Source organism: Heptranchias perlo, chromosome 29 (assembly GCF_035084215.1).
Source record: "Heptranchias perlo isolate sHepPer1 chromosome 29, sHepPer1.hap1, whole genome shotgun sequence".
NCBI classification, from domain to species: Eukaryota; Metazoa; Chordata; class Chondrichthyes; order Hexanchiformes; family Hexanchidae; genus Heptranchias; species Heptranchias perlo.
The window spans coordinates 7,437,931-7,449,111 of record NC_090353.1 but is presented as its reverse complement, the minus strand read 5'-3'; the positions used below and the strand labels follow the sequence as shown (position 1 = coordinate 7,449,111).

Genomic DNA, 11,181 nt, shown 5'->3' with positions numbered 1-11,181 from the left:
TGACAAACTTATTAGAGTTCTTTTTTTTTTATTCGTTCATAGGATATGGGCGTCGCTGGCAAGGCCAGCATTTATTGCCCATCCCTAATTGCCCTCGAGAAGGTGGTGGTGAGCCGCCTTCTTGAACCGCTGCAGTCCGTGTGGTGACGGTTCTCCCACAGTGCTGTTAGGAAGGGAGTTCCAGGATTTTGCCACACTCAGTTAAATGCTGCCTTGATGTCAAGGGCAGTCACTCTCACCTCACCTCTGGAATTCAGCTCTTTTGTCCATGTTTGGACCAAGGCTGTAATGAGGTCTGGAGCCGAGTGGTCCTGGCGGAACCCAAATTGAGCATTGGTGAGCAGGTTATTGGTGAGTCAGTGCCGCTTGATAGCACTGTCGACGACACCTTCCATCACTTTGCTGATGATTGAGAGTAGACTGATGGGGCGGTAATTGGCCGGATTGGATTTGTCCTGCTTTTTGTGGACAGGACATACCTGGGCAATTTTCCACATTGTCGGGTAGATGCCAGTGTTGTAGCTGTACTGGAACAGCTTGGCTAGAGGCGCAGCTAGTTCTGGAGCTGAGGAAGTAACGCCAGGGAGGATAAAGGGGAACCAATGGATGCAGAAAAGTTGGATTTCCAAAAGGCATTCGATAAGGTGCCACATAAAAGATTACTGCACAAGATAAGAGCTCATGGTGTTGGGGGTAATATACTGGCATGGATAGAGGATTGGCTAACTAACAGAAAACAAAGAGTCAGGATAAAAGGGTCATTTTCAAAATGGCAATCTGTAACTGGTGGGGTGCCACAGGGATCAGTGCTGGGGCCTCAACTATTTACAATATATATCAATGACATGGATGAAGGAACAGAGTGTCTTGTGGCCAAATTTGCTGATGATACAAAGATAGGTGGAAAAGCAAGTTGCGATGAGGACACAAAGTGTCTGCAAAGGGATACTGACAGGTTAAGCGAATGGGCAAAAATTTGACAGATGGAATATAATGTGGGAAAATGTGAAGTCATCCACTTTGGGAGGAAAAATAAAAAAGCAAAATATTATTTGAATGGAGAAATACGACAAAACACTGCAGTACAGAGGGATCTGGGTGTCCTCGTACATGAAACACAAAAAGTCAACATACAGGTGCAGCAGGTAATCCGGAAGGCAAACAGAATATTGGCCTTCATTTTGAGGGGGATGGAGTATAAAAGCAGGGAAGTCATGCTACAACTGTACAGTGTGCTGGTGAGATCACACCTGGAGTACTGCGTACAGTTCTGGTGCCCTTATTTAAGGAAGGACATACTTGCATTGGAGGTAGTTCAGAGAAGGTTCACTAGGTTGATTCCAGGTATGGAAGAGTTGCCTTATGAGGAAAGATTGAACAGGTTGGGTCTATACTCATTGGAGCTTAGAAGAATGAGAGGAGATCTTATTGAAACATACAAGATTCTGAGGGGACTCGATAGGGTAGATGCTGAGAGGATGTTACCCCTCATGGGGGAATCTAAAACTAGGGGGCATAGTCTCAGAATAAGGGGTCGTCCATTTAAGATAGAAATGAGGAGGAATTTCTTCTCCCTGAGGGCCGTGAATCTTTGAAATTCTTTACCCCAAAAAGCTATGGAGGCTGAGTCATTGAATACACTCAAGGCTGAGTTAGACAATTTTTGATCAGCAAGGGAGTCAAATGATATGGGGAAAGGGCAGGAAAGTGGAGTTGAGGTAAAAATCAGATTAGCCATGATCTCATTAAATGGCGGAGCAGGCTTGAGGGGCTGAATGGCCTACTCCTGCTCCTATCTTTTATGGTCTTATAAAGGGTAGACAAGGGTAATGTAGTAGATACAATATATGTTGGACTTTCAAAAGGTCTTTGATAATGTACTGCATAGTTGACTCATGACTAAGGTCAGAGCATGTGGAGGCAGTGGACAATTGGCAGAATGGATAGCAAGCTGGCTATGAAACGGAGAGTAGGGGTTAAAGGTAGTTACTCAGACTGACCAAAGGTGGGAAGTGGTGTTCCACAAGGATCGGTGCTGGAATCACTGTTGTTCACCATTTACAAAAATGATTTGGACTCGGGCATCGGAAATACAATTTCAAAATTTGCGGGGGTTATACTTAATACCGAGAAGGACCGCGACAAAATACAGGAAGACATTAATAAACTTGCAGAATGGGCGTGTAATTGGCAAATTAATTTCAATATAGGCAAGTCTAAGGTATTACATTTTGCTGGGAAGACTAAGGGAGCCACATAATGCTTGGATAATAAGAGTTTAAATGGGTAGAGGAGCAGAGGGATCTGGGGTTACAGATACACATCACAAAGTAAGACGCAGGTTAATAAGGCCTTTGAAAAAAGCAAACCAAGTACTGGCGTTCATTTCTAGAGGGATAGAATTGAAAAGCAGAGAAGTTATGTTAAACTTGTATGGATTGTTTTGGAATCAAAGATTGGCAGGCAAAACAGTAATCGAACAATGGGCGGCCTTTCATAGAGTCATAGACAATTTACGGCACAGAAGGAGGCCATTCGGCCCATCATTTCCGCGCCGGAAGAGGAGATGGTTCGGGTACAGTCTAAGTACATTCCCACGAGGGGGAAAGGTAGGGCAACCAAAGCCAGAGCTCTCTGGATGACAAAAGAGAGAGAGAGTAAGATGAAGCAGACAAAGGGGCTTATGACAGATGTCAGGTTGATAATACAAGTGAGAACCAGGCTGAATATAGAAAGTACAGAGGAGAAGTGAAAAAGGAAATAAGAGGGGCAAAGAGAGAGTATGAGAATAGACTGAAGGCTAACATAAAAGGGAATCCAAAAGTCTTCTATAGGCATAAATAGTAAACGGGTAGTAAGAGGAGGGGTGGAGCCAATTAGGGACCAAAAAGATCTACGCATGGAGACAGAGGGCATGGCTGAGGCCTTTGAAGTCTTTGAAAAGTCTTGTCCTGTGTTTCTAATCCCGGACAGAAAGTTGCTGAGTGAGGGCTCATGGTACAAGATGGGACACAAATTAATTGTCAATGAGGGCAAAAAGCAATGGTCAATCTGAAATTGGGGAAATTGCGACTGATCAAATGCTCAGGACATTTCAAAACACTTCACATCCAATGAATTACTTTTAAAGTGTAGTCACTGTTGTTCTGTCGGCAAACGTGGCAGACAAGGTGCACATATCAAGACTGACAAACACCAATATCAGCCGATATTCTGTCTTCAAATCCTGCAGGAAGGCTCCAAGCTCCAACTTTCTGATACTCGAGCAGAGGAAGTGAGTGCAATGGGCCCGAGGGTCAGTCGCTGGGATGTCCTTTGGGAGACGAATCTGAGACTTGGGGACCAGCGGGGACAGGCTGACAGGTCGAGCTGATCAAAAATGGAAACCAGCTTCCCGAGGAACCCGTGGAAACAGGAACCCGCCCCAACCCGGGATTGGCCCCCAATTCCCTGCCGCACTCGGAGCCCGGCTATAAAACGGGTTGGTGTTGGAGGAGATGATTAGTCTACTTGCAGTAACGGAGATGGATCATTGGGTGCTTTCTCTCTGGCTCTTGGCCGGGCTCTCCTTACTCCGAGCCCACCCACTGCTCCTGGGAGATGATGTTTGTCCAACAGAGCCAGGCTGGAGATTTGACTGCGGCCACCCAGGGATTAACAGCACCGAGTGCACCGCTCAGGGTTGTTGCTTTGACCCGCGGAGCTCCAATGTCCATCCCTGCTTCTACAGTCTGAGGAACAGCCCAGGTATCAAACAGCTCCTCTCCCCCATTCTAGAGGAGATACTTGTGGGGAGGGGGAGAAATCTAACTTGTACATTAGGCAATTATCCAGTCAGCAACTACACGGTCTTGTTGCTGTTTCATTCTGTGTAAAGGTGGATCTGTCTGTTGAGCAAACTCCCTCCCGTGGAGTCCTGTGAAGCGGTTGATTCCGCTTGGTGTATTGTATTTAACTAAGTAGAGCATCAAGGTGTATGGCTGTTCATTCAGCACATTGAAGGCAGGTGTCCCTAGATGAAGCTGAGGATCGGGGTGACTGGTGTTGGAAGGAATTGGCTGGGTATGAGAGAACTTGCTCAATGAGGAAATGGTGTCTCCTTTGGGTCAGTTGAGGTAAAGTAACCAGGTGGTGCTGACAATCTACAGTGGGTGAAACTATTGCTGTGCTGAGTGTTGATCAGATGGCTGTTGGGAATGTTCTAACACAATCTACTAACAAAGTACAAGTTGTGTTGCATTTATAGTCTGACAGTATATCTCAAACCTGTGCTTCATCTTTGGTCTCTGGGTTGATCCACCTGGTGAAGGAATATTGGAAGTGAAGTTTGCCTTTTAGTAGAATTGGTGATGTGCTAACTGTGTTGGGGAAGTCTGCAGAGCTTCAGGGCACTTTAGGTTGACTGGTCAATTGAGTCACTGTTAGGATGGGTAGTTGTTACTGAGTGCATGGAGTCTCTTCAGTTGGCTTTAAATATTTCTTCTAGTGGATTCTTTAATGAGTTGATTATTGATTTTCCACCAATGTGAATTGAACAGTGAGAGAAAGGAATGGTGTGTCTTCATTTAGAGCAGGGGCAAATTTGACATGGTGGGTACCATGGGGCAAGTGTCTAATTGACACAATGATTTAGAATTATAGCTTTGTAATTATATTGATCCTGCTCCTTAACAGGAGGAACTTATGGAGCTGTCTTTCTGGGGAAACTCTGTCTTTCCTATTTTGAATTAGCCAATAAAGGCATCACTTAAATTTGACTTTCCATAGAGTAAAATTGCAAGTGCTGGGTCAAACGGTTTTCCAGGTCCTCAAGATGCCCTCTGACGTTGAGCTCCATTTTTGCCCTTATCTTTATTTAAGATGAATGCAGTCTCCTGACTGGGCAATTTATACAACATGCTCCCGCAGACTTCAACTGAGCAGGATGACACCAATTGGACCCAGAGTATAAATGCATCCTTGCTCACTCCACTAACTAATCATGGTTGTTTCCACTTGGATTCTGCTCCTGTTTCAGCTGAGCTGGTTTGGAGCTTTTGACTCAGTCCCTCCAATCTATGGTCTGAGATGCCTACTTTCTCCACTAATGAGAAGCCCCTGACCCTCATGGGATGAATTGAATTCTCTTGCAGTGTGTACAGCAGATGGCCAGTTTATCCTAGTAATCTCCAAGAACCTGACCCGTCCTGCTCTCAACCTGTCATCTGTGTATGTGAAAGATGGACAAGAAGCGGAGTGCAGGCCTAAACTGACCACTGCCCAACTTGTGATCTTCCGTTTCCCTATTACCTCTTGTGGCTCGACCAAGCGGGTGAGTATTGAAGGGCCGAGCAGTCTCGGTGAATGAACCAGCTCCATATTAACCCGTGTTCTGATTGCAGGAGGAGAATGGAAGCTTGGTGTATGAAACGGATGTGTTGGGCAAGAGGAAGATTCTGACTGGGAAACGGGGCTCGATAACCCGGGACAGCACCTTCAGGTAGGAGGGGGATGGTGGGGAGAAGGCAGGTTGGAGGGAAGTGTTATTGAATGAAGCTCAATCTGCCACAATCTCTTTACAGCCTGCATGTCCAGTGCAAGTACAAGGGGAGGCAAGAGACCGGCCTGCAAATCAATGTCACAGTTTACACTGTTTCTCCACCACCTCCTGCTTCTGAGGAGGGGATTCTGCAACTGGAACTGAGAATTGCAAAAGGTACAACAGCTCTGGGTAATGGTGAATGGAAGCACTGGGAATGTACCAGTGGAGGGAGTGACTGGTTCTTGTGTCTGCCTTTCAGGTGGTGACTACAGATCCTGGTATGTGGATAGTGAGTACCCCATTCAGAGTATCCTTCAGGACCCAGTGTTTGTGGAGGTTCGTGTCCAGGACCGCACTGACCCAATGATTGTCCTGAGGTTGCATGACTGCTGGGCGACTCCTGTCCCAGCCCCGAACCATGAGGTGCAATGGAGTCTACTGGTGGATGGGTAAGGAAGGGCTGACTGTTTTAGAACTTCAAATGCTCTGGCAAATTCCTTTTGAACCCCTCAGGTGATCGAACCCAGTCCAGGAGATCCCATGGACCAAGTGTTCTCTGAAGACACTTACCTTCTATATGATGCAATCTCTGCCCCAGTTAAGAACCAATCCATATCCCTCTTGAAGGCAGAGTGTTGGCACCCACCACACCAGCTGGCAATGTATTCCAGAGACTCACTACTTAAGTGGTTCTCTCGCCACCCCTCTCCATCCATCTAATCCCTACTCTTATGTAGCTTGTCTGCTGGTCCTCCACAATTTGTCAGACTGTAATAATCAATGGACACACTATCCAACCCTTTTATTATAGTCCTCTATCAGGCCATGTAAGTCTATGCGGCTAATGAGTAAATGGACTCTGTTCTTTGAGGCTAAGCTTGTTTAACCTAGGAATTGGTCACCTAGCTTTCCTCTGAACCTTCAAGGACATGATGATCACTCCCCATGTGAGGGATCAAAACTGCACCCAGTATTCCAGTGACCTGATAATGACTGAAGTCCTTTTTGATTTGTAGTGACTAGTTCTATTAATACAGCCCAATATCCTGGTGGCTGTAATTACAGCTTCTCAACATTGGTCATGAGCCTTCAATGATCTGTGCACAGAACACCTAACACTCTCTCTCATTAAACTAGGAGTTGAATGGATGACCCCAGCTCTAGATCAATGGGGTGAACAAATTAGATGTAGATGATTACTACTTTCTCATTAAAAGAATGAGCCCTGGATTGAATGCTGTAATCCTTGTCACCAATGCCAAGAAGTACCATTTTAAGACTCTCCTTCTCAGTAGATCAAATACCTCTCCTGCTCCCACTGACCAGCCCTCCTGTTGCAGGTGCCCCTATGAGGGTGATGACTACCTGACCCTCCTACACCCAGTGGATGTGTTTTCTGGCCTGACATTCCCAACCCATCACAAGCGGTTTGAAGTGAAGACTTTTGTTTTCCTGGATGGAGACTCAGCCCAGCCTCTAACTGGACAGGTAACCAAACTGTAGGAAGGATTGGAGCCAATGAAACCCTTTATTGGCTCCTTGTAGAACAGCCTGGTTCATCCACATGAATCTCTCCCTAAAATAACTCCTTTCCCTTCTAGGTTTACTTGCACTGCACTGCTGAGGTTTGCTCTCCCTCTGATCAGGATGATTGTATGTCCAAATGTGGCACAAGTGAGTTCCTTTTTTTAAAAGATTTAATCTCTTGCTGAATTAGGGTTACTTCCTAATCTAGATTTTTCTAATCAAAGAATGAATAACTGATTTGTGCCCTGCAGGTGAGTTTGTCCATCCTTCCCAGTGTGACCAACCCCTCCCTGAATGGGAAGGGTGTCTTTGTCTCTAAATGGGAGCTACAACTCTTAACCAGTATCTCCAGGGCCTGACTACATTCCTGTCTAGCTCAGTGCCCATCATTGCAACATTGAACTGGAAATGCAGATGTGGGTTGGTCTGTCTATATAACTAGTAGTCTCTGACCTCCAGTCACTAGGCTTTTTCTTTCTGAGATGGTCCCTGGATATCCAGGCCGGAACATGGGCTCAGGACTAGCTGCTAACTATCTCATTTTCCCCAATAGAGAGACGCAGGAGTACAGATGACCATGAGGGAACCTTGGTGAGCGCTCCTGGTCCCATCATTTTTCTGAAAGATGAGAATCGTCAGTCTAAGAAGCTGCTTGAAGAGAATGGTAAGTGGAGTCTCTCATAGGTCACCGTGAACCCTTCCGAATATAACTTCTTGTGTCTCCAATAGACGGTGCTGGGTCTCCTTCTCTGGTTCTGCGTGGAGCAGGCGTTGGCTTTGTTGTGGTGTCGCTGTCCCTGTTGGTGATGGTTGCAGTTTACAGGATGAAGAAACAAAGAGCTGTCCCTTCTCAATGTAATTGAGATTGAACTGTAGACACTGAACAGAAATAAAGCCGATAGTGAGAAATGTGACTTTGGGTATTGATGTGACCCATGAAACGGCTAGTAGCAAAAATCATGGTGACAAAAGTAGTTAATGAAATCTCACTAATGGGAGGGAGAAGGTAGAAACTGACTGAAGGTAAACAGTCAGACATGGTAACTATCTAATCCTGCACCCTTGTGTCTAGTTAAAGTTAACTGAGGCTTTCTGCTTCCCCACCTCAGGCATTTGTCAGCGATACAGTTGGGTTTTGAATTCCCCTCGCTGTGATGCATTTCCTGATGTTTTGGGACCTCCCTGCTGCGGTCTAAATTTCTTGAGGATTCGTCCATCGAAGTTTCCCCTTTTTAAATCCTAGGACAAAATATGTAGGTGGCTTACTTTGCTTGCAAAAGTAGATGGCTCAAGATTTTTTAAACTGACTCTCAAAGGCAACAGTGGTGCCCAGCTGAGGAGCATCACTGATCCTACCTGAACTCCAGGTGTTGGATGTTGTAGAGTTGGAATCCTGTTGCAGGAAATAGGCTGACATCTGTTCTGACTGACATCAATACTGAATGTTGCTCCTCTCCTGAGTGAGGCCAGTGAGTTTTCTGATGGGGCTGTAGAATTTGAGGCAAAAGGGAAATCTGTTCAACATTATCCCTAGGCAGGGAGGGCCCATCAGTCACTGCCAATTTCATGCATGTACAAAGAAGCTTAATGACCATCAGTTCAACCAAGATGCAAATTGCATATCTGCTACATTAACTGGGTAATTTTAAATGCTCAACCCTGAGGTCTTTGCTGCCTCGTTAACACTTTACACCCTTTGGCCAGGAATGTTTCATTTTAGCTGTGCACTGAATCAGAACATGAGCTTCAGAGTGCAGATCTAGGATATGTCAGTGCTGAGCACTGCATTGTTGGTCTGAGATATTAAACCAAGGCCCTCCCCTCAAGATCTTCTGATCTGTACAAATTGGCTACTGTGTTTCACTACATAAGTGACTGCACTGCAGTAGTAAATTATGGGTTGTGAAGTGTTTTGGAATCTTGTGGTGCTATAAAACTGATTTCCTTACCCCTGCTCATTGTACAAAAAGCCACCCAATAGATGTAGTTACCTGTTAGCCATTGGAATTGCCAGATAAGGCAAAGGTCCCTCTAATTTGCCTTCTACCATCCTGAGAATTGCATGATGGAGTTGTTAACTAATTTTACCCCTCTTCATCCTCAACTGGAGGAACTCTCCAGTGGTGGAGAGCTTTGGGAACCATAGGTCCAGTGTCACCTGTTCCTTCAGAGCCCTGTGTACACTTACCACATATCGTAAATGTTTCCCATGGACTGCAATGATGAGTGGTATTTGTTTGGAATGCCATTTTTAATTGTTCGTGGGATGTGGGCATCACTGGCACAGCCAGCATTTATTGCCCTTGAAGGTGGTGGTGAGCCACCTTCTTGAACCGCTGCAGTCCGTGTGGTGAAGGTTCTCCCGCAGTGCTGTTGGGAAGGGAGTTCCAGGATTTTGACCCAGTGACAATGACTGAACAGCAATATATTTCCAAGTCCGGATGGTGTGTGACTTGGAGGGGAATGTGCAGGTGGTGTTCCCATGTGCCTGCTGCCCTTGTCCTTCTAGGTGGTAGAGGTCACAGGTTTGGGAGGTGCTGTTGAAGAAGCCTTGGCAAGTTGCTTCAGTGCATACTGTGGATGGTACACACTACAGCCACAGTGCACCGGTGAAGGGAGTGAATGTTTAGGGTGGTGGATGGGGTGCCAGTCAAGCGGGTTGCTTTGTCCTGGATGGTGTTTAGCTTCTTGAGTGTTGTTGGAGCTGCACTCATCCAGGCAAGTGGAGAGTATTCCATCACACTCCTGACTTGTGCCTTGTAGATGGTGGAAAGGCTTTAGGAGTCAGGAGTTGAGTCACTTGCCACAGAATACCCAGCCTCTGATCTGCTCTTGAAGCCACAGTATTTGTGGCTGGTCCAGTTAAGTTTCTGGACAATGGTGACCGCCCCCTCCCTCCCCAGGATGTTGATGGTGGGGGATTCAGCGATGGTAATGCTGTTGAATGTCAAGGGGAGGTGGTTGGACTCTCTTGTTGGAGATGATCATTGTCTGGCATGAATGTTACTTGCCACTTATCAGCCCAGACCTGGATGTTGTCCAGGTCTTGCTGCATTCAGGCATGGACTGCTTCATTATCTGAGGGGTTGCAAATGGAACTGAACACTGCCATCAGCAAACATCCCCATTTCTGACCTTATGATGGAGGGAAGGTTATTGATCAAGCAGCTGAAGATGGTTGGGCCTAGGACACTGCCCTGAGGAACTCCTGCAGTGATGTCCTGGGGCTGAGATGATTGGTCTCCAACAACCACTCACATCTTCCTTTGTGCTAGGTATGACTCCAGCCACTGGAGTTCCCCCTAATTGCCATTGACTTCAATTTTACTAGGGCTCCTTGGTGCCACACTCAGTCAAATGCTGCCTTGATGTCAAGGGCAGTCACTCTCACCTCACCTCTGGAATTCAGCTCTTTTGTCCATGTTTGGACCAAGGCTGTAATGAGGTCTGGAGCCGAGTGGTCCTGGCGGAACCCAAACTGAGCATCGATGAGCAGGTTATTGGTGAGTAAGTGCTGCTTAATAGCACTTTGCTGATTGAGAGTAGACTGATGGGGCAGTAATTGGCCGGATTGGATTTGTCCTGCTTTTTGTGGACAGGACATACCTGGGCAATTTTCCACATTGTCGGGTAGATGCCAGTGTTGTAGCTGTACTGGAACAGTTTGGCTAGAGGCGCGGCTAGTTCTGGAGCACAAGACTTCAGCACTACAGCTGGGATGTTGTACGGGGCCCATAGCCTTTGCTGTATCCAGTGCACTCAGCTGTTTCTTGATATCACATGGAGTGAATCGAATTGGCTGAAGACTGGCTTCTGTGATGGTGGGGATATTGGGAGGAGGCCGAGATGGATCATCCACTCGGCACTTCTGGCTGAAGATGGTTGCAAGCACGTCAGCCTTGTCTTTTGCACTCATGTGCTGGACTCCGCCGTCATTGAGAATGGGGATGTTTAGAGCCACCTTCTCCCCTTAGTTGTTTAATTGTCCACCATCAGTCACTACTGGACTGTGGCAGGACTGCAGAGCTTTGATCTGATTTGTTTGTAGTTGAATTGCTTCTGCTGTTTAGTATGCATGTAGTCCTGAGTTGTAGCTTCACCAGGTTGGCACCTCATTTTTAGGTATGCCTGGT

General features: G+C 46.3%; 1 protein-coding gene across 2 annotated transcripts in view; it reads left to right on the top strand.

Annotated features, from left to right (window-relative positions):
• The first annotated feature begins 3,518 nt into the window (after window positions 1-3,518).
• The window catches only part of LOC137299360 (zona pellucida sperm-binding protein 4-like), a 30,106-nt gene continuing 22,443 nt past the window's right edge, over window positions 3,519-11,181 (top strand). The window contains exons 1-9 of one of the 2 annotated variants that reach the window (XM_067968051.1): window positions 3,519-3,747; window positions 5,133-5,311; window positions 5,382-5,479; window positions 5,562-5,695; window positions 5,781-5,970; window positions 6,862-7,009; window positions 7,123-7,195; window positions 7,602-7,712; window positions 7,778-7,952. In XM_067968051.1, coding sequence (XP_067824152.1) covers window positions 3,525-3,747; window positions 5,133-5,311; window positions 5,382-5,479; window positions 5,562-5,695; window positions 5,781-5,970; window positions 6,862-7,009; window positions 7,123-7,195; window positions 7,602-7,712; window positions 7,778-7,911 — 1,290 coding nt within the window. In that variant the 5' untranslated portion in view covers window positions 3,519-3,524 and the 3' untranslated portion in view covers window positions 7,912-7,952. Of the gene's footprint in view, window positions 3,748-5,132; window positions 5,312-5,381; window positions 5,480-5,561; window positions 5,696-5,780; window positions 5,971-6,861; window positions 7,010-7,122; window positions 7,196-7,601; window positions 7,713-7,777; window positions 7,953-11,181 lie in introns of those variants that run through there. The other variant, XM_067968049.1, reaches the window with a different exon arrangement.